The 25,450-nt window shown below is 38.6% G+C and overlaps 1 protein-coding gene across 1 annotated transcript; it reads left to right on the top strand.

The window, feature by feature from the left end:
* Nucleotides 1–6: 6 nt before the first annotated feature.
* Nucleotides 7–22,891, top strand: LOC118556173 (R3H domain-containing protein 2-like; the record flags this gene model as incomplete). Its single annotated transcript, XM_036143562.1, has 12 exons — nt 7–63; nt 2,679–2,710; nt 3,235–3,288; nt 9,667–9,902; nt 12,598–12,773; nt 13,230–13,328; nt 14,327–14,617; nt 15,951–16,086; nt 17,131–17,288; nt 18,675–18,814; nt 18,995–19,095; nt 22,866–22,891. Coding segments are annotated over 12 exons (1,506 nt in total), but the record flags the coding sequence as incomplete, so codon positions are not given.
* Between the last annotated feature and the right edge of the window lie 2,559 nt (nt 22,892–25,450).

Here is a 25,450-nt window from a genome sequence, read left to right as displayed (position 1 = left end):
AAATCTATTGAAGAGCGAGAAGAAGAATATCAGCGGGTACGAGACAGGATCTTTGCCCGAGAAGTAAGTATTTAACATTGACCGAGTAAAAACTGTCACTGGCTTAGAAAATATACCCTGTCACTCAATAACGGTGTTATTCCTAAAGTTTAAATGTATATTCAGTTTATTAGATGAGGCACAGTTTTAGGTTTACGAGGATGACACAAGATTATGAAAATATCACAAAAACTGAGAATTCCCTCTTGTTTTCATGAATATAAAGAAGTCTATATAAATAAATATATAAGACGACAGTTATTGAGGCATTTTTTCTATCGTAGGATCGTAATCTTTATTTCACTGTTTGCAAGATATATTTTAGTCTGTTGCTTTTTGTCTAATTGCTGAAAACCACACAAAAAACTTCTGAGTTTTGAACCGCTTAACTTTGCAGCCTCTCTAAGATGCAAAAGCCCGGCCCCCTAACCACCTGGCCACTACTTTCAATGAAATCTGTCTTCCACATTTAACTCGTCCCTTAGGGAGCAGTGGGAAGCTTTTACAGCACCCAGGGAGCAGGCTGGGGTCTAGGGTCTTACTCAGGGACCCATAGTGGCAGTTTGCGAGGTTTACACTGGATACATTTATAAATAAAATCTAAATCTTCAAGTTATTTAAAATATGAAATCATTTCATTCGTTTAGACTTGTCAAATTAGAAAAAAAATTAGTACAACAAGAACAATGATAAAGAATGATTATGTGGTGTATAAAGGACCACCCACTCCCGGTTGTTTTTCATTCATAATTCGCTTATTCTACATTAGAACAGTTTGTAAAAGATTCCTTTTCTGATTGTCAGGGAACAAAAGCCATGTAAGCTGTTGCATTTTGTGTAACCGGATATTTTTATTAGACATCATTCAGTCAAGTATAACGAAAGGAAAAGAAGTATGATATTGGTTGTTTTGGCTAAACTTAAAATGTTTTTGTAAGGACAATTTAAAAGCGGCCTTAAAAATATTAATAAAGTCATTCCTAAAGATTTTTATACTTTAAAAGTGTTATATAACATGTAACTGCTCCTTTTTCTAGTTTACTGAAATCCTTCAGTGTTTTTAATTGCACATTTCTATGCTTAAGGGGTACTTGAATCTTAAGTTTGGGGAAGGTCCTGCAGGGTTTCTCTTAAGGGGGACTATGCAAAATTAACTTTTTGGCATTTTTTTGTACTTCCATTTAGGTTTCTACTGCTTCTAAAAACAGTCTAAGTGCAAAAACACAAAACTTCCTGCCACTTTTTGTCAATAAGTAAATGTTTGTTGGTGTCTGAAAAATTAGCTGCTTCAAAAAAAAATCCCAATTATTACATCACAAGCGCTATTAGCTGGTTTTACCGCTGTATATGCTGTAGGATGGCTGTTGTGCATGAACATGGTTTGTCATTTAGCACAAGCTAATGCTAACAAAAGGCTACTGATTGCCCTGTGTCCATTTAGATGGTTACCATTCAGAAACGTTGCAAAAGTCTCACTTGCATTAAATGTTTGATACTCGTATTTGTTGTATTGTGGAGGAATTGCTGACATAATGCCAAAGAGAGCCCAACAGACTTACTTTCACAAGTGGAGCATTACTGCTTTAGCCATAGTGCTCCGCTTGATATTTATGCAAAAAACTTTATTAGACATTATTTTAGGATTATTTCAAGTTCAATAGACACTGAATTGGAAAGTTAAAAGTGAAACAAAGACGTAGAAAAAGATGAGACAAAATGTTAAAAGGGAGAAAAGGTGACAAAAATAGAGCAGAGGAAAAAGAGAGCACAAGATAACATCCTCAGAGTCTGCAGCTACACCTGCAGAGCGGGAGAGAGAGAGATATTAAAAAGCAAAACCACAACCAAAAAAGTATCACAGGTACAAACAACCAATGTCTTGATAACATCACTGAAAAGCCGCAATGTTATTTAATACAAGATGTATAAAGTGACAGCCAAAGCTAATTATAGGATTTATCTGTATAGAAGTGATCCTGTAAGCACCTAAATCCAAGAACCTGTAGGTGTTTTGAGAGAGTGCTTGTATATGTTAGGTTGCGAACAAATATCCAATCACCCTTCCTAGTATTACGCAATTTTACCAGCATTTGTGGACTTTCTCTGCCATCACAACCAAGTAATCTTTGAGGTCGGTATTCACCTGCAGCTCTGCAAAAAAAGACCCAAACACATTCTGCTGCATTGCCGTTTATTATTGCCGCATGGTACAAATAAAAATATCTTTACAGTATTATAGGCAGGTTTGTTAAACACATCTACATATTTAGCTCTAAATAGTGGTTTTCAGGCAGATTAGGAGCCAAGCGGAGTGACAGCTGCAGGAGTTTTACCTGCAGCTGTCACATTTTGTTTTTGTCTCCATAACTGTGCGTTGATCTGCTGAGAGGAGCGGTTTTTTCCTGTGAGCCAGCTAAGACTGGGTGTTGTGATAGGACAAATGTTAAGTTGCTTGCAGCAGTAGACGTACAAAGACCTGGTGCTGAGCCAGCACTTTGACCAGATTAGTGGGAAAAAAACAACAACATTGTTTTCAAAAGACTGTTGAATTTTGAAATGTTGACAAGCCAAAATGATGTTGAACATGTTACTAATTGAATTATACATTTCATAATGTGCAGGTGTCCTTTTTTTTGCAGTCGTCTCAGAATGGATACATCAATGATAACAGGTAAGCTGATGATTTCTCTTGCATACCTCTGCAGTCTTTCTTATAACTGTTGCTTTCACCTCTTTGATGATTCTTACTGCTTGTCTAGTGGACGCTGATTTTCAAATATCTATTTTGCACTTAATATATTCCTGAATTGTTCATTATGACACACTTTGTTTTTTATTTGGATTTTATATTAGTAGACAGGCTTATCACACACTTTTTACTTTTAAAACAAGTTTTGCAGTTTTACTATTGAGTTAAGTCACACAGCAGTTACAGTTTCAATCCCTACTCACTCTTAACATTTAGCTTGGTAGATAAGGGCCTAATTTGCTGAGAGCGAGACAACGAAGCAGCGTGGGCTTCCCTTGAGTTGATTTTCTGCCTTATGTGCATTTTCCACTACCCCCTTTCTTCGCTAGGGTATTTTTCTGCTGTGCCTACCTTTACCTCCATACTTTCCTTTTCTTTCAGCCCCTTCCTGTCCTCTCATACAGACCTGTAACCTGAGCATTTTCTTCTAATGTTAACCCCAACAGATTTTCCACTGAGGGCTACTGCTCTAGCTCTCAAAAGAGGAGGCAGATCTTTAGGTATTGGGGAGCTGCTGACTCACTAGTGTGTTGCCATGCCCATTTTTTTGAAAGTGGTTTGGTGATGACATTGGTGACGTGTGGTTATTAGTATCTTTGCTTGGCGTAATGGGCTGATAAATGGCTACCCTAGCATTGCACCGTGGATGCATGGCTGCTTTGTAGTTTCACTGGAAATTGATCTACTCACCCATCCACCCTTCCACCATCAGCTACACTTTAATGGAAAGTATCTACATCAATTTCACAGTGATCTGCTTGTTTTGTGGTTGATTTACTCGTGTAAGTTTTAACATGTCACCTAACGCATAATAATTCAGAAAAATCTGCTAATTCATTTGATGGTGCGTCTGAACTTAAAGTAATAACCATAAACCCAGTACAATAGTTATTTTTTTCCTACAGTAAAACGTAAATTATTTTTTTTCCGTGTTTTTGATGTTCTATGAAAATGTCAATATGTTTTATTCCATGAAGTGACAAATGGTGAAACCTTAGATTTCTTTTTACAATTTTCAGTCCCATACCATCTGAATTGAATTGACTCAATGAACAAAACAAGATTATTTTTGATTAACAGTGTATAAACTGCATGATAATCTCTTCTTCACCATGGGCATTGTCTACAGAGATGCTGTTTCATTGTTGTATAAGCACATCAGATCCATCCCATGTTAGTTTTCATAGCCATGGCAACAGCTGAAGGTCCAATCATGCACACAACTGTTCATAGTATATATATATATATATATATATATATATATATATATATATATATATATATATATATATATATATATATATATATATATATATATATATATAAATTTTTTATTTATTTTGCTAGGGCTGCTAATGATTATTCTAATAATCGATTATTCGTAATGTTTTTATGATTAATTGCGATCGAGCAAAACATATTACCAAAGTAGGTAAGGACTGTTAGAAATAAAAGGACTGACAGAGTTAATAGGCTCACAAAAAACAAGTTGTTACTTGGGTGTGCTGTTACACTAATATTAGGTAAGCAATAGTTTTGATTCGAATAAAGATGTTTATGTTGACTACACTGTAAGTCAACAAATGTGAAGCTGTAAAACTGGTGTCAAATGCGGTTTGGTTGAACCTCACCCTTGTTCTACTGCACCTAGGGAAAGAATTCGGACATAACAATGAAACTAGTGCAGAAACGCCATACCATCTTTATTTATAAAGCACTTAAAAACAGCCAGCAGCTGAAACAAAGTGCTGTACATTGCTACAAGCTAAAACACATCACTTCTGACAATCAAATAAATCTCCAGCTCATTTCAGACAGTTTTAGCACAAGCTTTATTTTATTTATATATTACATGCTACATTTGTTCTTCTACATATTTTCTTCCAAGGACGTTTATTCTATAAATTGTAAAAAGAGTCAAAAAGCGTATATTAAATGTTATCTAAAATGTTAGATATTTCTTCTGAGGGTTTTACATTTTTAAGGCTGTCCTTTAGGGATGCTTATTTCTCTTTTTTCCTGTAAGCGTTTTTAAATTTGGGTTTGCCTCTTATCATTCTGAGTGTCTAACCAAAATTTCATTATGGTTACATAATAACGACTCTTGAAAAGTTATTTTAGAGTCCTGCTCCTCGCTCCCATACAGTACCTTCACTCAGACTTTGTCAGCAAATTAAACCTTAAAGCTTAATTAACAAATTACCATCAGAATTAAATTGTATTCTGATTGAGAGGGTTGGTTTATGATCCATATCGGATCTTATGATCAGCGTCTCTCTAAACACTTGTTCCGAATATCTCGTGAACTTACTATGCATGCGTGTGGAGGATGGGGCCGCAGCGCTGCGTAGCACAGAACATTATGGGATGATCATCGTTTCCTCCCGCTCTGTCAACAGCAGGAGTTCTCAACCATCTCAGAAGGTCCATTCTATGCGCTCAGAACAGTCAGAACACACCTCCGTGTTTGTTTATTTTCCGCATGAAGAAGTACAAAACTTCTGTGATTGTTTTATGGAAATCCAACCACTCTGCTAATGTCAGAGTTTCTGCTTTGAATAAAGCTTGGCGCAAGTAAACGCACGTCATTGTCAGATTATTTGATTATGAGCCCATATAAACGGTGCTTCCGGAGTACTTTATTCCCTTTTTAATCCAAACACATTTCAACCTGATCAGGGAATGCTGCATGTAAACAAGCTCCTGCCAATAACCAGCTAACAAGCTAACAGCTGCGTTAGACGAGCTACCAGACTGACGTTAAGGCGGCATCCTGAAGCACAACTTTGGCTGCGCAGGACTGCGCTCACAGCCTGTGAGCCAAGAGCTGTCGGGATTTCCTAACTTTGAAACAGAACAAACATAAAATATAGTGACTTACCCTGCGGTTGAGCTTCCGTCGCCCTCAACATTGACTCCATGTTGTTTCAGGTCCTGTGTCACTGTGGAGCTCTCGTGCCATGTCAGATCTCGCACGTTACTGATAATTTGGTTTTGTGAAGCGTGATGTGCTCCCTACCTTTTGTTGACTTAGGTCGAGACGCATTCTCTGTCGTCATTTCTAGAATTTACTACAAAAAAACAGTATTTGAAAATACCGCCTCCGCTCTGCCATTCGCTGCAGCCAGTCCACATTGACGACTCCCTGAAGGTGAGGTAAACGGCTCAGAGACATGGCGAATGATGCATTAATTACGTGACACAATGAATCAATGATGAAATTGGTTGCCAACGCTTCTAATTGTTGATTTTTTATTTTTTTATTTTATTGATCCGTTGTTGCAGCCCTAATTTTTGCTTTGATCAGCTTGTTTCTCTTGCTGCATTCCTCTAAGTTGGGCATACATTGTAGGTATATTACAGTGTATTCACAATAAGTTTCTTACAGTGTTAAAAATTGTTCCCAGTTTGTCAAATATTAATTGTAATTGTTGACACACATGTCTGAGATGGTCCAGAAAGTTTAGCTCATTTTGCTATTGGTTCTTTTAGACCCAGAGGGGTAAAAATTCTCCTATTTGGGACCTAAAGGTGAACAACACATCTTTAGAGTACTGTTGTGTAATCTAAAGCTATCACATTGTTATTTTTTTTTTTTTTACTCCCAAGCATAAATTGGTAGCCATCATCGCAGACCTTTGAAACTTCACAGACCACAGCCGTTTTCCAGCTATCAGCAACTATCAACAGCTGCCGCAGCTGATGGCTTTCCCATCATCTAAACCAAATAGATTAAAAGTGGCAGTCTGGGGAAACCCAGGTCTGCAGGGATGTTTTTACTTTTAATGACAATATATTTGCATCTAAATAATTTACTGATTAATTCAAGATTACTTGAAAAATTAGAAACTACTCTTATTATGAGTACAAGAATTGTAGTGAACATTTACTGTAACAGATGATTTGCAATAACATTTAACATTGATCCGGTGTAGTGTATGAGATAGATTTAGTTATTAGTGTTTCTTCTTGCATCTGATCAGAACGCCTTAATTTGTTATGAATTTTTAAGGCATTTCTGATGCTTTTTATTGATCCCCATGGAGGGAAATTCAAACATAACAACACAACCACTCTAAATTAGTAAACCAGTTGTAGGATCCCATGACAGTCACGCTTGTCTCCTGTGGTAGTATCAGATAGACCTACATATAAATAAGGTACATATGAACCAGTTGTGCTGAAAACTACAGCAGTGCAACAATAGTTTGTAAGCAGTGTTTAATAGTAGTACGTTTAACTTTAGTACCTGAGGAAATTTTAGCTTTTAGCATATTTTCTATATCATGAGATGCTTTCACAGCATCCATGCTTAGCCTAAAAGAGCTTTAAAGTCACAGAATGGCTCCGCTTAATTTAACGTCTGTGAAAGACCAGTAACTATAGAAGAATATGCGTTTGGCCAAAGCCATTCTTTCTTGCTGTTCTGTTTGTATGTGAAAGCGTTGCTGGTGTGAGAAACCAGTAGAGAGGAAATGTCATCTAATCAATGGCAGAATCCCTTCTGCTCGCTCATCTTTAGCTAATCCTGGCATCATCTTCGTCTGCAGAGGCAAACAAGCGTGTGTCAGACAGCATCACTGCATCTACCCTTCCTTAAGAGACTGAGAATGGCCTTAAAATAGTTCCTTCATTAATTAGTCTGTCTGAAATATTCATGAGCCACATTAAACAACACGTGCTGTTCAGTAGTGCTTTAGAGCCAGCATCAGGTCCCTGTTTTTCAGTTCTGCCATAAACACAGTTGCTTTTTGTTAAGTTATTTAAAATTTTTTACATCTATATAGACAATACCCCCTCATAACTTTCTTCCAGTTTTAAGATGGCATGATATAATAAGATGACAGGTGTTGGCAGTTAAAATATTGTTTTATTAAATTTGCAGATTGCGGGATTGTGAGTTTTGATGGGGCAGGATGCTGTAGAGTCCAGGTTTCACATGTATTACTGGCATAACAGCTTCACATCATAATAAGCTGGCAGGGGTGTTCAGACCTGGTCCTCAGGATCCACTGTCCTACAAGTTTTATTTGTCTCTGCTCCACAAAACACCTGAATCAAACGATTGCATGACTTCCTCAGCAGCCATCAAAAGCTGCATAGCCTTGTTAAAAATCACCCATTTATTTAGGTCAGGTGTGTGGAGGCAGGGAAACGCCTTAAACATGCAGGGCAGTGGATCCTCAGGACCCCTGGCACTGAGCGAAGATACTTAGTGATCATGTTGTAGGTGGTGTGTGTGTGTCTGAATGTTGGTGCTCTTTAACATCTTTGTATTTGTGAATTTAGTGTTACGTAAAAAGTTGATTTGTTTTTCATTTCTACATCCAGAGGCTTTTTTTTTTTTTTTTTACTTTTTATGTTTAGCACCTTTTGATGGTGTTCATTCATTAGATTGTTGATATAAACTGTGTCTTACATGGTTTGCTATGTTGTGAGTTGAAATCATGGAACTGTCTCATCTTGTCATTGGAGTATTTTCCTTAACACCTGGTCGATGTTTAAGCATCTTTTTCCCCCCGCATGCATGTTCTACCCATGAGTGGGTTTGTTTGTGGGAATGTGTGTGTGGTTGTGTACTTGAAAACTAAAAATAATTTGCTTTTGGTATGTTGCCTGTTTCTGTACTTTGGTTAAACAAAACCAGCCAATATGCATCTTTGTTGAATGTTCTATTTCAGTCTTGTCAAAGTTTATCCTTCCTAGCCGCTGACGCCCCTACTCTGCTCTTCTTCTCGTTCTTTCTTTCTTTGTTGTGTCTACCTCCACCTACACCCCTCTGTTTCAAATACTCCAACAAGCGCATCCTCCTTTTTATAGATAGTACATCTCTCCTTTTAAGCTATATGCAGTTGTGTGTATTCTTCAACACCTGCAAATTAGTTTTATTGGCAAATGCCAGAATTCTTCATATTCTGTATAATCCTTGTAATTTTATTGTAATTCAACACTAAAATCTACTTTCAGTAACTACTGCAGTCTCAAAATTATTCAACCCTCAAATAGAGTTCTTCACAGGGGCACACATTTGATAATCATGCAAGGTCTCAGGCACACTTGAGTCAAACAATCACGAGTTTCATTAGGTGCACCAGGTGTGCTTGAGATATAAAACCTTGACTGAATGCTAGAAATGGCCTAAGAATTGTCAAATAAAAAGTTTATTGAAGGTAACAAATGACACAAAAACTTGCAAAGTCACTAAATGTTCCTAGAGATATGGTTAGATGCACAATTTGCAAGCTTAAAGTTAAACGAACAGTTGCTACGCAAACTGGATGTGGAAGACCAAGAAGGTTGTCGATGGCTGCCACCAGATTCCCGAGGAAGCAGGGGCTCAGACACCCACCACTGACAGCAGGACTTGGTGGCAGCAGCCACTAGGTTTAGTTTCCAGAGTAAGGAGCAAAAGGCTGAAAGTCTCCATGCCTGAACTCCAACATGTACACCTCTACTGACCTAAAAGTGCAAGAAATGACTCCAATTTCCTTACAACTATATATGTAAGCTGAAGAGGTTTGGGGTTCTATTCATAGTTGGGATGAACCAAACTTCTTAACTTTTCATCCCGATGAGTCTGCGGTACGTCTGAAGGAGGAAGAATGAAGTATAGGTTCAATTCGAGCTGACTCGAACTCTATAGAAAACCTTAGAGATTTAGTTTGTATAATTTGTCAAAAAGCCTAATTTGTAGTTGGGGTTGAATAATTTTAGATGCAACTGTACATTCGGACTCTTCTCCTCTGACTGCCTATTATTATTATAACTAACTTCTCACACTTGATAACTTTACCCTATTTTCTGATTCAAACTCTTCATGTTTTTACTATTCATTGTCATTGTAATCTCTACATCCTCCCTGTTCTGTTGTCTTTTAGAGGGAACCGTGAGAGCTCGAGCCGGGCATCGAGCAGTCGTCAAAGCAGCACAGACAGTGATATGAAGTGCCTGGACCCACGGCCCTGGAGCAGTACCGACTCGGACAGTTCTAACCGCACCCTTCGGCCACCCGTGACCAAGGCCAGCAGCTTCTCTGGCATCTCCATCCTCACCAGGGGGGACAGCCTTGGCAGCAACAAAGGATCACAGGGAAGCTGCAAAGGCTCTCGCTCTGGTAAGGACTGAAGGAAAAAAACCACTGGATCAATTCAGTAAATCTCATTTGACTAAGAAGGGTGACATAACTTTCTATATTAAAAGTAATTTAATAAAGGTGCCTTAATAGGTGCCGGTCAACTCTGGCTATAGTGAGATTCCCAGATGCCATCAAAAATAGCTTCTTGCAATGTGTTATCACCTCATATATGGCAACCTTTCCGTATAAATGTGTGTTTTGTACTTTTTGTAGAGCAAAAGATGCCCATTAAAGCCTCACGACTGAGTAAAGGATAACCTACAATCTTTGTGTTTGAACAATGAGTTAAACAAAGTCCGGTGGTGCAACTTGGCCCAAAATAGTATGAAAATAAACTTGCTTCCACAGTTTTGCCTACATGAGCAAAAGCAACCATGCAGACTCCTGAAGGTCTTAACCATCTGTCAAAACTCATTGAACCTTCCAGAAAGTAAATGACGTGAAGCCAGACCTTGTCTGCTGAAAATGTACCAAAAGCATGACATTTGGTGTGAAACGTAATTTTTTTTGTCATTATAAGCTTTTGCAATATAAGGGCCTAGCTATTTGACCATTTTAGCACCACAGACATCAAGAGAGTCTTATGGCCCATTTTCACACAGGAATTTCTATCCTGAGTGGCAGCAAAACATGTTACAGAAGCAGTCTGGAACCTCTTGGGTTTTAAGACTTCAAAGCACTCTATAGCTCAAGTTACACTGCTCAAAAAAATTAAAGGACCTATTTTTAATCGGAGTATATTATTAAGGTAAACTTGCGCAACATTTATCTGGTCAGTTCATTTGTAGAGGGTGTTTTTAATTTGCTTCAGTGGTTTTGGTGTTGGTTAAATTACCAACAGGAGCACCAAAGGGGCAACCAAGAGGAGGCCACAGACATTTTTCCTTCCTGTTTATGTCCCAGCACAGTCTCAAGAGCATGTAGGAGATTCCAGGAGACAGGCAGTTACTCTAGGAGAGCTCGACCCTGTGCTCTCTGCCTGACACAATGTTGCTCGGCTGGTATATTGCAGAGAACACTGGAATCGGCAGGTTTGCCACTTGTGCCCTGTACTTACGACATATGAGAGGTTCACTCTGAGCTCATGTTACAGACGTGAAAGGTCCTGGAGAGGCAGTGGTGAACATTATGCTGCCTGCAACATTGTTCACCATGATCAGCTTGGCAGTAGGTCAGTGTTGGTCTGCTGAGGCATGTCCATGAAGGGACACACAGACCTCTACAGCATGATCAGTGGCACCAAGGCTGGCATTAGGTATTGGGATGAAATCCTTAGACCCATTGTTAGTCTTCTTTGGTGGAGCCGGCCCTGGTTCCTCCTGGTGCATGAGAATACCTGGACCTCATTTAACAAGAGTATGCAGGAATTGATAGACATGGTCAGGCATGCATACAAGCTCATGGAGACTATTGAAGCTACTGAGCACCGTTCTCAGTTGATGCAGTGATAAGTCATCAAATGTGACTAGTCTGCCACATTTTCTGCCTTCAGCCCTCTGCCGGCTGATGATTTTTCAGTTTTTAATCAAATGATGTTGCACCCGTCAAGCACAATTTTCTTTGTGTTCCCGATTGAGATCTGTTCTTTTTTCAAAGTGTTCCTTTAACGTTTTTGAGCAGTTGAGTGTCTTTAGTATCAAGAACTCAATAGCAAAGCAACATGACAGCCACAACGTACCATGACAGTATGGATGTCACATTATCTGGTCCTTTTGAAATGATTTGCACATGACCCAAACTAAAAAGCTACATATATTTCAAATTAGTCAAAATTAATTGAGGACCGGTTGGCTCAGGCCACCATTAGAGGTGATCTGAGACACATTTTATTTTAATTGTTTTGGGAGCTGCTTGTGCAGATGTCCTGAGATACACTGAAGAAAATCCTGTACCCCTGGCAGGACTCCATTAAAGCACCACTTATTATCTGGACGTCTTCCAGTTTCTGACGTTACGTGTTCTATAAACGGCAATGTTGGAAGCTGACTCTGCTGTTGGGTTATTTTAAATACCTAAACAGATATCTAAGGCAATGCCAGATTGTATGTTGTTGGGTTTTTTTTTTAACAGTTTTGAACAAATCCTTGTTTGACTTCACATTAAAGAAAAGCATTAGTCTGTCAGGGTTAATATTGATCTGTTGAACACATGGCATGTTTTGTTGCCTAAACAGCTCCACAAAAAGCTGAATCTGAACCAGGTTAATTTCTGAATGCTGACATAGTGCGGTTGGCTTAATGTATTTGGGATTTTGCGTAGTTCTCGGTAGACCTGCTGATGGTGTTGTTGACATCCCCCTTGTGTGGTGTAAAGCTTTTAGAAGATCTGATCGTTCACTTATATCTGAATCAGTCAGGGCTAACGGCAGTCGTTGCTTGTATAAATGTTAAATAATAAAATGTGTTTTTGATTTTAGATTTCTGTTCCTTTTTTCATCTTGTACTAGCATATCTTATATAAGGTGTTGGAAAAATATATTAAGGTCTTACAAGGGGCCGCTAGATTTTGTTCCTCAGACGTTGGACAAACACAACGTTGCTCTCAGGGTATTGTGCAGTTGAGCAAGCTGCAGTTTTTAGCATTGTGACTCAGTTGGTGAAGATATTGTTGCTTACATATTGTGGAAAATAAAGTACTGCAGATGTGGTGTTTTTATCTCCCTGTTCCTTCCTAGGCTTGCCCTTAGTGAGTCCTGATGTTTGTCCTCCACCCTCAGTGTCCCAGTCCAGCCGTAGCCTCCTACCCTGCCCATCTCAACCTCCACAGCAGCCGCAGGTCCAGGGCCCGCCTCAGACTGCCCTGCTGCCCACCCCACAGCAGCACCCTATGGGGAACCACATGATGGCTCAGGTAAGAATCTCTTAAAGTAAAAAAAAAAAAAAAACGAAGAATTTGAGTTCATACAAAGTTGTAGAGGGCCAGATTGGAATATTTTTTGAGTCAAACATTGGTAGTGTAGCGTTAGCGTAACAACGTGGTTTTGATCCTGAGACAAGTGCTGAATTTTGATTAGATGCAATTTGTTAGATTTAACTTATTCTGAGAGCAGACATTTCCTTTCCGTTCTTCTTTTTTCCTCTCAGTAGTTAAAGCAATTCATTTTAATGCAGGTTGCATTTGCATATACGAAGAGAAAAACGACTTCAGTTTCCATTTCTCTCATTTCTGCTCATTAAAACTTTACCATTGTGTTCTAACCCTCATTTTTCCTGTCATAATTCTTTCTTCCTTCTTTTCATCTCTCTCTGCTGCCTTACTTCACTTTCTTTATGCTCTACCTCTATACTTGCTCTCTGGTGCGTCTAGCCGGTGGCGTCTCTGCAGCCCTCTCAGCCTGTCTCCTACTCCAGCCCTTCCTGCCCCCAGGTTCTCCTGCCAGTTTCTCCTCCCCAGCAGTACACAATGGTACTGATGCCTCTTAGAACTTAATTTCTTTTATTACTTCAGTCAAGACTGACATCTTCAAACATTAAGGGAGGTTGTACTAAAAACGCTCAAATTCTGCTGTTTTTTGCTCCTACTGACAGATGGGTATTTAACAGCTGTTGAAAAAAAGTTCTGTCTTTGTAGCTTTAAACCTCCATTTTTTTTCATACTACACACACACACAGACAAATTGTAATCGATTTTACTTAAAAGGATAAAACTTTGTAACAAAAGTGGTCACAAATTAATTGGACAAAGGCTTTTAAAAGGAAGTAATGCAATTCCTTTGTCTGGAACAAAGTTATTGATTTTTGATCAGTGAATAAAGGTTCAGCTTAACCTCCCGAATGACCGTGGATTGTCGAGACTTATGATGTCCTAACTTCACCCGACATTACCCAACTCTTGTTTTTATACCTCCACACAGAATATCTTGTCGACTCTGGTCCTTAACTTGCACTCTTTCTCTGTTTTGTTGTTGGTGTTGGAGCATCTGCTCGACGCTCTGTTCTCCTTCTGCTTCATGGTGGTTGGCAAACAAATCGATACCTTGTGGTAGCAATGCATTACAACCATATGTCACTAAAAACAAGACAGCTAAGAATAAATGCCTAGAACTCATATCATGGACCGGTAAAGGTTTTTACTTACAACAAAATACAATGGATTCAATCAATTAACCATATAATGCCTAAAGTAAACCTTTGGGCAATTTTCTGTTGGTTAGTTTTTTTTTATATAAAAGTGCCATTTAGTAAACAAAATGTGCATACATGTTTTGAAGATAGTATTTCCTGCAAAGATGGTTTTTCCCCAAAAAATGCACTATTTGGACTTAAATGTTCTTCAAATATGAGTCTTGTGATCTTTGTCAGTTTGGAACTGCAGATCTGCTCCAAATTAACTTGATATTCTGACTTAGTTGTATTTGCCATTAATAGAAACCCCGTTACTCCAATCTTTCCCGTTCTTCCCAGGGAGATGAGCTACCGCCACAGTTCACCCAGATGACTCTGAGTCGGCAGGGCTCCAGTGAGAACCCTGAGCCCCCCCCTATGTATCAGCCCCCGCCCACTGTGCTGTCGCAGCATCCCCCACCTCAGCCTGGCTACATCATGACGACAGGTCAGCCTTTGCCTCCTCCATCTGGCTACCAGCCTCCTACTGGACACCCTCATCCTCCGCCTCCACCGCCGCCCCCCTCCCAGCCTGTCATACAGGCTGCACCCCCTCCGCAAGGCTACATCCAGCCCCCTCCACCTCAACAGGTATGTTGGTTTTTAACAGACTTTTTAATACAGGAGTCGCACATAGATTAATCTATAAACTTTCTGTGGAAGATAACCTGATTAAGTGTGGCTGCTAATGTCGTTATTTTAACATTATTTATAGTAGGCAGGCAATGATATTAGCCCACTACTGTGTGATGGTAACATGTTTTATTGTCATTTGGCGGTCTTGCAGTGTAAAAAAAAAAAAAACATTGGAAATTTTACATAGGCCTCATTACGTTATGATTATTTTACGTTATTATTTTACATTACGTTATTATTTTTTTTATAGTCTCAGTTAATTGAGAGACGTGTTGCATGTATAGACATCTGTGCATTACATGTTTAGAGAAGATGAATAGTTTTTGGCATGTACAGATAATGTTTTTCATCCAGTAAGTAACGTAGAGAGGGTATTTCTTGTCGTCCCCCCACACCCCCGGCTTACATGTTTGATGAGTCACAGCTGAGGTTATTATGAAAGAAAACAAATTTGTGTGATTGGCGAAAAGGACAAGGATATTATGAAAGTTGGTACTTCAATAGGTATGACTGTAATTTACTGGCTGCAATCAGTTTATAAGTACAGATGGTTATTAATTTACTGTGATTATCAGTTATCAGCGCTTTTCCTCAGTGAATGGCAGGTTCTGCCTTTAATGACAGGCATTTCATGTATTACATCACCATATCTACCTCACATTGTTTTTTTTTATATAAATCTGTGAAATAAACAACCTCGTTTCAGTAACTGATTCAGACAACCTGCTATTTACAGCCAACTAAACAATGTTATTTCAGTTTTACATGTTTGCTGGCTCTGGGCTCTACCTGCCATTTTACAATTTGTTGTTATAAAGACGGTGATCTTGACTTTATTTCTGAATGACATGAAACAGCTTAAGGTTGGTTTGTTTTAGCGTGCCTCGTGTTTTTATGAGTTGAATAGAAACCCAACCCCAGTTGTTATGCTCTTGTCCCTCTACCTCTGCCCAATGTGGCCAGCAGCAATTAATTATTTTGCTTCATCTCAAAGCTAATTTATGTTGACTCCCATGTGGCTGAAATCTAATATCCCAGGTTTGATGAGAATCATAATATTGATGATGGGTTTCACTATAGCGCTTGCTCAACTCAGTTTGTCTTGGTTATGTAGAATTAAATTTAGAATTCCCAATAATATATAAATGTAAAATTGTAGGTTCCCACTATGGTTTAGGAAACCATTTATAGTGTTAAAAACCAAATAAAGAAGTGGGATTTATATAAAAATAAACCCCTCACATTAAATGCTCTGTGTTCCTAACTCAGCCTGTTGTTGTTGTTTCAGATCCAGGTGTCGTACTACCCACCTGGTCAGTACCCCAGTTCAGGCCAGCAGTACCGTGTGTCCCAACCTATATCCCACCAGGTGTCTTACCAAGCCCAACGCACACAACCCATGCCTCCGCCCAATCAGCAGTCAGGTCAGCACAATCTCACGCTCTGCACTGTTACCAACTATATGTCTTCATATGGGATGTCCCTACCAGCCTTTTGTCCCCGATAACGATCAATTAAGAATAGGCCGAAACCAAGTCACAGTCCACTAAAGCTACCAAAATCAAAGCCATTAAATGCTTGGAGACCCGGTAGCTTTGAAGTGCAATAAAAATAACTCATTACGTTATATCAGTATTACAACCCACCCATCCAAGACGTTCCAGACGCTGCAATTTCTGTTGTTCTTTCTGTTCTCTTTTCCTGACAGGGACAGATCATTTTGTCCCACAGGTATGAGTTGTTTCCTCAGGGGTTCCTGATGCCGATTATTGCAGCTGGTATGATCAGGCCCTCATTTAACTGCAGAGGTTGTCTATTCTAGATGGGTAAATACAGTTTGTGTTGCTATTAGTAATATTTAATATGATCACTTTTACTTTGATGAAGCTTTAATTCTAGGATATTGACACAGTTATCTACTTGAGACCCATAAATACAAGAATAGATTTTCTTTTTCAAGTCGTGCTTTAGCTGATGCTGACTCAGACCTACTTAGTTTACCAGGTGAAAGGTTTGGTTTAAACAACCTTTTCCCTGCATTATTCAGCCAAGTAAATTTGGCACAGGTCGATATAAAAAAGCTCTGTGTCTTTCAAGGAAAATAGTGGTAGCTGCAGTTTTTGGACTCGTTAATTTAGGGGTTTGCAAAGGTGGGCTGTGTTAATACAGTGAGTGATAAGCATTGTTGACAGCTGAAATGGACTTTGAGTTAAAATGGAAGGCTGCCAATGAACACTAAGGTCAGTAAGATCTTGCATCAAACCATAACTGCTCTTTGGATTTTAATTGTGGACATCTAAAGCTATTGCCTTTTTAAAATCGATTTATTCCTAATACATACTTGGTGAAATGAGAATTGTTTAATTTAAACTGGCATGAAACAAATGATTTTCCCGCATATGAAATAACATTAAGCGTTTTCTAAAACCTCCGTCTGTTTGATCTCTTTTGTGTTGTGCTCTCATCAGGTCTTCAGACCATGATGCCTAGCCAGCAGCCAAGCTATCAGAACATGATGGGGGTGCAGCAGCCTCCAAATCCTGGTCTGCTCAATTCCCAAAGGACGGGTATCGGAGGCCAAATGCAAAGCATAATGGTTCAATACCCACAGATGCCATCATATCAGGTTTGTGCTGTTCTCAGCCGTCTGTTTTTTAGGTCACTTTTTAAAAACAAGCGGACATACTGACTGCAGGATGGTTTGAGCCAGATGAGGTTGCTCTACTTCATTCTAACTCTGTTATTAAGGTTAAGGAATCTAATGTGGTTTGATTAAGTATGTGATGTGGCATATCTTCACAAAATAGAATTAAAATCTGAAGCTGATGCCTAAACAATAATTGTATGTCTGCCTTTGACCTTTGTGAACCAGAACCATTAAATCTCATATTAAATTGGTTTCCTAAAATTTCCTTCTTTTGCCCAAATTGGAAATATTCTGTCCAGGAGTGACGCTGAAAAACTAGACCATGCGTTTATTACTGCAAGGCCGGTCTGTTGTAATTCTTTACTATCAGGAAGTCCACAGAATAGGGCTGGGCGATATGGATTAAAAAATAAATCTCCGATTTTTTTCATACCAAATCCGATTAATCGATTTTTTTCCTCCGTTTTGTTTCATAAAAAGAAATTAAAGAAATCATTTTAAAACCTTGCTCTTATGTCAAGCATTTCGTCAGGGAGTTGACCTGAATTCAAAGTGCAACTAAAAACAAGCTGTGAAACATGCTTGTAAAACAAGATGGTAGCCGTGCCATTATAAACAATGAAAATATAACAAAACGTTTGCTGCTAGTGGTATTACACATTGAGCTAAGAACAGGCTTCACTGCACTTGTGAACTTCAAACTAAGTTTAAAAAAAAAAAGTAAATAAGTAAATGAAGTACCTCGTATTATGGTAAAAAAAAAGTTTCCACTTAACAATATTTTGACAATAATTTTGCCAAAACATATATTCAGCATCATATGCTGTTCTCTTCATGGAAACCCAATGAGTATATTGGCAAAATAAAATCCAGATTTTCCAAAAATGAAATCTTAAAGAATTGTAAATTCGAATTAATCGATTAAATCGATTTATCGCCCAGCCCTACCACAGAATGCAATTCAAAGCCTTCAGCTGATCCGAAACGCTGCAGCAAGAGTTCTGATGAAAATCAAGAGATTATTTCCCCCCCCTTTTTTAGCTTCCCTTCATTGGCTACCTGTTAAATCAAGAATATAACTTAAAATGTTCCTTCTCAAATATGAAGGCCTTAATACGCCATTGTGCTTTGATAGAATTTTTTTAAGCAGTTTGGATAACGAACTGAACTTGACTGCGTTGTTTAATAACCAGGATCAACTGGAATTAATGTGCTTCACTTGGAATCTGTCTGTATGATTGAATATACCTTTTTAATTGTGAAATGCCTTGAGACATGTATTGTGAATTGGTGCCGAATATATAAACTGATTTGAATTTAGCTACTATATTTTCCCCACTCATTTTTCCCATTTGTTTGCATTAGGTACCAGTGGCAAATGAAAATCAGCAGGTGGTGCAGCAACAGTATCAGCAGCAGGTCATGGTGCCAGTCAGCCAGTCTGTCCAGGGGCCCATGCCCGTCTACTACAGTGTTATCACACCCACACAGCAAAATAGCACAAGGTACAAGAACGCCTTTGACATATTTGCCATTTGACCTCACGTATAGTGAATTTAATTTTAAGGTTAACATGTTTGAAAAAGCTGACCTTTTTATCTGCGTTGAGATGATTGCTGCAGACTAATATTTTCTTTTTAGATATATATTTAAAGTTTTACCTTTTATTCTGATTTGAGCTGCAGCCCATCAGTAGGTTACCTGCAGCCTCCCAGCTCAGAGCAGTTTCAGATCACACAGTCACCGTCTCCCTGCAACCCTCAACCATTGCAACAGCAATATTCAGGTAAGAGCGCCCATCAGTAAGTAGTTAAGTATGTTTTTATCTTTGACTATTCTTACCTATGGAGGTGTTATTAAAAATATAGAATCAAATAACGCTATAGCAGTTTAATGAATATTTGATACATAAATCACTAATCTGTTTTTTGCCAGTACTATATAGCTGTACATATCATATAGACTGAATATATGTCTGATCTGAGGTCTAAATGGTAATTGACTAAAATTACAACAAATGTTTACTTGGGTTTAAGCTAGCAATTGTTTTAGTTATCAACTATCCTATAAACCGTTTTAACGATTTATCAGGTAATCAGCAAAAAAAATTTAATAACTACTCAAGCTTTTTTTTTTAGGTGTAGTCGGAAAATTTCCAACAATATAAGAAATGCTATTAAAGAAGTTGTTGAATCCCTTAAAAAAGAAATCCACATTTTATACCTTAAAACACAACATAGCCTGTATTTAGTGTTCACTTGAACATTTGCAGCAAATGCTGCATCTGCAGCTTAAAAAAATACCCTTAATCAAAAGCTCAGCCTTTTCTGCTGGAATTAACATCAATTCAGTGCTAGCAGCCTCTGTAGGGTTAATATGGTCACAAAGAGAAAAGTGCATCAAGTGCCAGTTGTGTATTGTATTCTGGATTATTAAAGATAATATCTTTATTTGAACCTATAAAACTTCTTAATTGCATAAATCAGCATTTGGAGCAGACGGTTCCTGCTCAGGAGTTGCAGCATCGTGGGCGTGCTAAAATGGAAAGCTACTTCAGTTTTGCTGTAGAAACTTGTCTGGGTTTTTCTCTTCTGTTAGGTTTAGTTATCTCACACTTAGGACACTTTTTGTTGCTTTCTCAAATAACTAGCAGCACAAATAACTACCCAGCCATGTTTAACTATTCACAGTGCTCTGAATAGTTAAACCGAGTTTAACGAGGAAGTTTACTAATCGAGTTACTCAAATCATTCGGGGAATCGTTTCAGGACGAGTCACAACCCATCAAACGATACTATAATGATGTCAGTGTTCTGTAAAATTGGGTGAAAGGTATTGTGGGGAAAGTTCACTCAGAGGTGCATCAGGTTTGTGCTGTGAAGCCGTAAATAAATGTCCTTGAAAGGGGCAATGTTGGAAGAAAACAAACAAAACAAGTTTTTTGTTCTGCTGCTGGTCGAACCTGAAGTAAATGTCCCCAAGCATTGTCACACTAATGTCATGTGACATGCTGTCCTTGACCCTGCACTGTTTGTGTCAACGACGACATGCCCTTTGTTCCATTATCTCTCACTTTGCAGGGTTAGTCTGCTTTTTCTCTTCACAAGTTTGTAACTCTGCTTTGGTCTCTTGTTAAGGACTACATGTAGTTAATCTAATGTTATTCCATCCAGTTCACCATTACTAGTTTTATTTATAGTCTCACACATCAGAGAGCTAGTGTCTGTTTTCTGATGGATTATATACAAAACTGCTAGTTGTGAATGTCTGATCTGCTGTTAACATAAATCCATCTTCATAATATACTCTCATTGGCCTTTTGATCTTTCTAGTGCCCTTTGTCTTTAAAAATGATTTTTATATGGCATAGATTTAAAAATTCTAATGATTTCTCTGCTTTATGTCCATGATTTGGATCCCACATCCCAAATCTTCTCTACTGTATTGAGATTTGGTGGCTGTGGTCAGCAACAATATTCATGTAGGCTTTAGCATTTGAACAATCCCCAGTTAATACTCAGTTGAAAATATTCACCCATCAAACCACAAATTCTGATCTGGATTTCTAAATGTCTCAGCAGAAATCAGACTAGTGATTTTATTTTCCAATTTTTCCAAAAAAAAAGAAGTAAAAAACAAAACAACGAAGCAACTGGGCTTGTTTTTCGTAGTTGAAGACGTTTCGCTTTCTCTCCAGGAAGCTTTCTCAATTTAAAAAGTCTGGAGTAATGTGGAGTACATGTGGAGTTTTCCAATTTTGTTGAGTCCGTATTAAAAGCCAAAGTTTCCTGTTCTTAGCAGAAAGGCCCCTGCTGCACTTTCAGATGTTATTCTGCATACATCAGTTGAAACAAGTGGTTATTTGAGCTGCTGTTGCTTTCCTGTCATCTCAGGGTGTTACAGTCCATGCTACCGTAGCACACTGTAAATTTTCTCTTTTTGGACCATTCTCTGTAAACTCAGGTGATGACTGCGCACGAAAATCCCTTTTGATCAGCAGTTTCTGAGGCCTTGTCCACAGGGTTTTAAAAAAAAAAAAACACAGAATCTACCCTACACCATTTTTTTAAATAATACCATACACACGGGAGGTTATTTAGAAAAGTTTTCATCCACACCAACCAACAGAAATACGCCACTGAGCGTTTTTTTTAAATACTGCAGATTCATAGGCGGCAGTGCACCGTAAAACTAAAACTTATGTCAGCCAATCACAGTCCTTCAAAACAACCATGACTTCTGTTAGGAAGGAGTCATGGCCCCGAGAGGTTCGATCTTGTAGACAAATAAAGAAGTTGAGCTTCTTTTAAGCACCATATTAGAATATAAAGTTAATAAAACCAATACAAATATGGCGGCGTTGAACGGCATTGTGCCTCCATAGTGGGGCGGAGAGCTGGTGCAGCAGCTGGGCTTTTACATTTTTTTTTTAAAAAGTGTCTGAAGCAATGTAAAAATCAGCCCCTCTCTGAAGAAATTCATTTTAAACTCCACCGTATGGCCAAGTGTATAAACAACGGTCCCACATGTGTGACGCAGCGCAGCAATATTCATTGCAGACCGTGATGCGGACATTAAAATCCGTCTTCATGTCACACGCAGGCTCAAAACCGCCCCGTTCACAAATCTCCACTTTGGCCGGAGTTTTTAGGATCATTCGTTAGAAGGGATGTATGACGCTGTGTGTTGCTGAAAGGCATGACTGCATAAAAATGTCTAATTTTTCCCCAGATATCCTGCTACGTGTGGACTGGGCCTGAGATACTTAGACCTGCCAGTAACCGTGTTCAATGACATTTAATTAATGCTTCTTCCCCAATCTGATGTTCATTTGAACTTGCACTTACTTAGACTTAGACAAACTTTGTCATTTTGTATGTACAGAGTGCATACAGAACGACATTTGTTACATACAGCTACGACAGTGTAATAGGATTTCAGGTGGGAATAAGGCAGCGTTACAATATAAAGTGCAGGCAGTTGATCAGATGTAACAGTGCATCAGCGGTTTTCTTCACCACGTTTAGATGACAAAATGCAGTGAGGTGTCGCCATGTGATTGGCTAATCTCACAGTTTCTGTTAAGGCAATTTACCAGGTCTTTAATGTAATTGAGCAAAAAATTAAATTTTGTTCTAGTTTTGGGGGAGAAGAACTACAACCTGCTGAGCAACATTAGCAAAATGATGTCCAGATGTAAAAAAAAAAAAAAAATGTTGAGTTTTAATTTGTATTATTATTTTTTTATAATTTTTATATCTTTTTTTATATTTAAACTACTTTTACATCTTTTATATGTATTCACATCTGTTTCAAAGTTAAGCTGTCATTACGTTTAGCTGACTAGAGCTACTGTATAATATAGAATGTCTTTTAAATGCAGAATGGAGGCATTTAATTTTACAGCTTCTTTTAACATGTCGAAGAAAGCAATGTGTTCAGTGGATAGTTTGAAGCTCCGTTTTTGCTGAATCAAATCATTATTCTGTCGCCCACAGACGGGTCAGTGCTTCTCTCCGCCTCATCGTTTTCTTTCTGCTGTCTGTGTTTCTCCAGGAGTGGCTCCTCCGGGCCCGGGGTGATGGTCATGCAGCTCAGCGTCCCAATGGACCGCAGCCTCCCAGAACCCTCCTCTGGTTCAGTGGGACCCGTGCAAGTACTACAGCATAGAGCAGAGGCCCAGCAAGCCAGGAGACCTCTACAAACCTGACAACACTCCACAGGTAAACAAAAGCAGGAAGCCTCCTTGATGAGGAATGAACTGATGTTATTGTAGTAGCCTTTTTGTTTTTTCTTACTTCTTTATTGTCAATTTTAACAGTTCTTTACTCTGCAAGCTACTGTGCAAGATGTTCCTTTTTGTCCATAAATGTTTTGAATTAAAACTTTTCCCACTCTATTACCTAAATTGTCTTAATCCTTCCCTTTCTTAATTTAGGCCAGCACTCAGTGACGAGTCCCCTCGCACTCTCCCACTCAGTCTCCCACCCCGTCTCCCTCTGGCAGCGCCCCTTTGGGAGTTTAGGGTAGATCCATTTTGTAGGCTCGTTGCACTAGAAAGCCAAATTTTACAAGTTCCACACTGAAAATGCAACAGCAGATCGATGAAGCTAGAATTCTGACTCAAAAGTGGTAGCTTATCTATAAAAAAGTCAAGTTTCGTTTTTGATATGGCTGCATAATCCTTAACCTTACCCATACAAAAGTAATGAGCGAGGCAATAAAAGCCTAATTAGCATTATCTACCTCTTCAAACCACTGGGACTCATAGTGCTGTGAATATCCATTTGTGAGCATATTCCTTTTGTGGTTTAATAAATAAAATGGGAGGAATATTTTATCATCGGTTTGTGGTTATACTGGCAGTTAGTACCACGACATAATGGAAATTCTGCTTCTTTTCTGACAAGCAAATAGGTGGTTCGATGGTTTTCCAGCTCCAAGCTCGGAGTTCCAAATACAAAGAATTGCTTGGTGAGGGCTCTCCTCGGTGCTGCATTGGTTACTGCACACGGGCATTTCCAGGACATTGACTGCAATTTACACACTTGCTGTGTTCAGAAACTCGCAAACCCAAGACCATGTCGGAAATATCTTATCAAGAAAACTCCTAACTGTTATTCAGTGGTCACAGAGACATGGTAAGGAACAAATGAAGGCCTATGATGAACCTGCCATTCCATAACACAGAAGGTTGGACTGACTGGGTCCGGGTTGAAGTTAGGGATGTGAGCAGTTCAGTGAGGTAGGTGGGGGCCGCAACATGCCGATAGTGACGGGATTTTGTATTCTAAACAAAGGTGGGTGGGGAGCCAGCGCAGAGAGCAGAGGATGGGAGTGATGTGCTTATGTCCAGTGGTCACTGGGCGAGGTGGTAGATATAGTGAATGACTGTGTCTCTCGCAAGGTGGGTATTGTGTTCGTTTCCCATGCAAACAGCTCCCAATCATACACTACTGTAGCACTGGGAAAAAGGGATGACAGTGCAAAGAAAGAAGTGGACATGGGAATGACTGTGGCGTTAATGTTAATGATATAGAATAATTGTTAGCCACCAGCAGCTCCTTTGTCTGTTAAGCTGTTTGAGTCTGATCTCAGTGCAGACCTAGACAGGCCCAGTCTTCCCAGAGCAATTGACCCTGGCTTTCTTCGGTAACAAGGTCTGATAAATACAGCTTTGTTTTTCTATTTACTGCCAGTTTCATTCACTTCATCTGTCAAGTGTGTCATTGGTACTTCTTAATTCAATGCAGCCTTTCAGGAGCTTCACTGCAGTGTGACGGTACAATAGTTATCCCCCAATAATCCAAGTAATCTTAATAATCCGATCTAAAAGAAAAGAAAAGAAACAAATCTGATCATTTTAGTTTTTCAATTGATTTTATTAAGGATATTTGGCTTTTGAAAATTTATTGAAAAAAGAGTCGATTCTAGTTAACCTGTGTATTGATGTGTGACAAAACAAATCTTTAAGTCCCTTTCACCCGAGAATTCATATATTTTTTATTTAGGTACAATGAAATGATTTTCCGTATTGATTTAAGAGGCCCTAAAAGCATCCTTCTGTGAATTATACTTTAGTCAACTAAATTTACAGTAAATTAAGTCGACTAAATTGTATCAAGATTTTGTCAACTAAGCAAGACTATCATAAAACTGGACCCAATCTAACTATTTATTACGCAGAAGGCAACCAGACTCCTCTTGTGTCTTGAATAGGGACCCATGATATCAGTTTAAATTTTTTTCTCAATTCAGTTTTGTTTTAAACTTTTTAATACATTTTTTCCTTTTCTGTTTTTTATTTCTCTGAATTCCACTTTTTTCATTCTTACCATGTTAGGGTAAGTTTGTAATTATGGAATCAATGAAACATAACTGAACTAATCAATAGCTAAAGAGTTGCTTTGGCTGTTATTCAACTTTCACAAATATAACAAAGTGTTTGGACATTGACCAATTCAAGGTGTTCAAGATTTTTTTTAAAGAACTGCTGATTTTGGCAAATACTTAAGAGTTTTCAGGCATGACTGGCTTGCTCTAGCTTGCTGCTTATTCTGATTTCTGACATGAATCTTGACTGCAAGTGGTCGTCACACGCATCTTTATGTGTCCAGTCAATCGTGTAATGACAAAACCTC

This window comes from Fundulus heteroclitus, chromosome 12, assembly GCF_011125445.2.
Source record: "Fundulus heteroclitus isolate FHET01 chromosome 12, MU-UCD_Fhet_4.1, whole genome shotgun sequence".
NCBI lineage: Eukaryota > Metazoa > Chordata > Actinopteri > Cyprinodontiformes > Fundulidae > Fundulus > Fundulus heteroclitus.
Note: the sequence above shows the minus strand (reverse complement) of the source record. Positions and strands in the feature narration are given on the sequence as shown.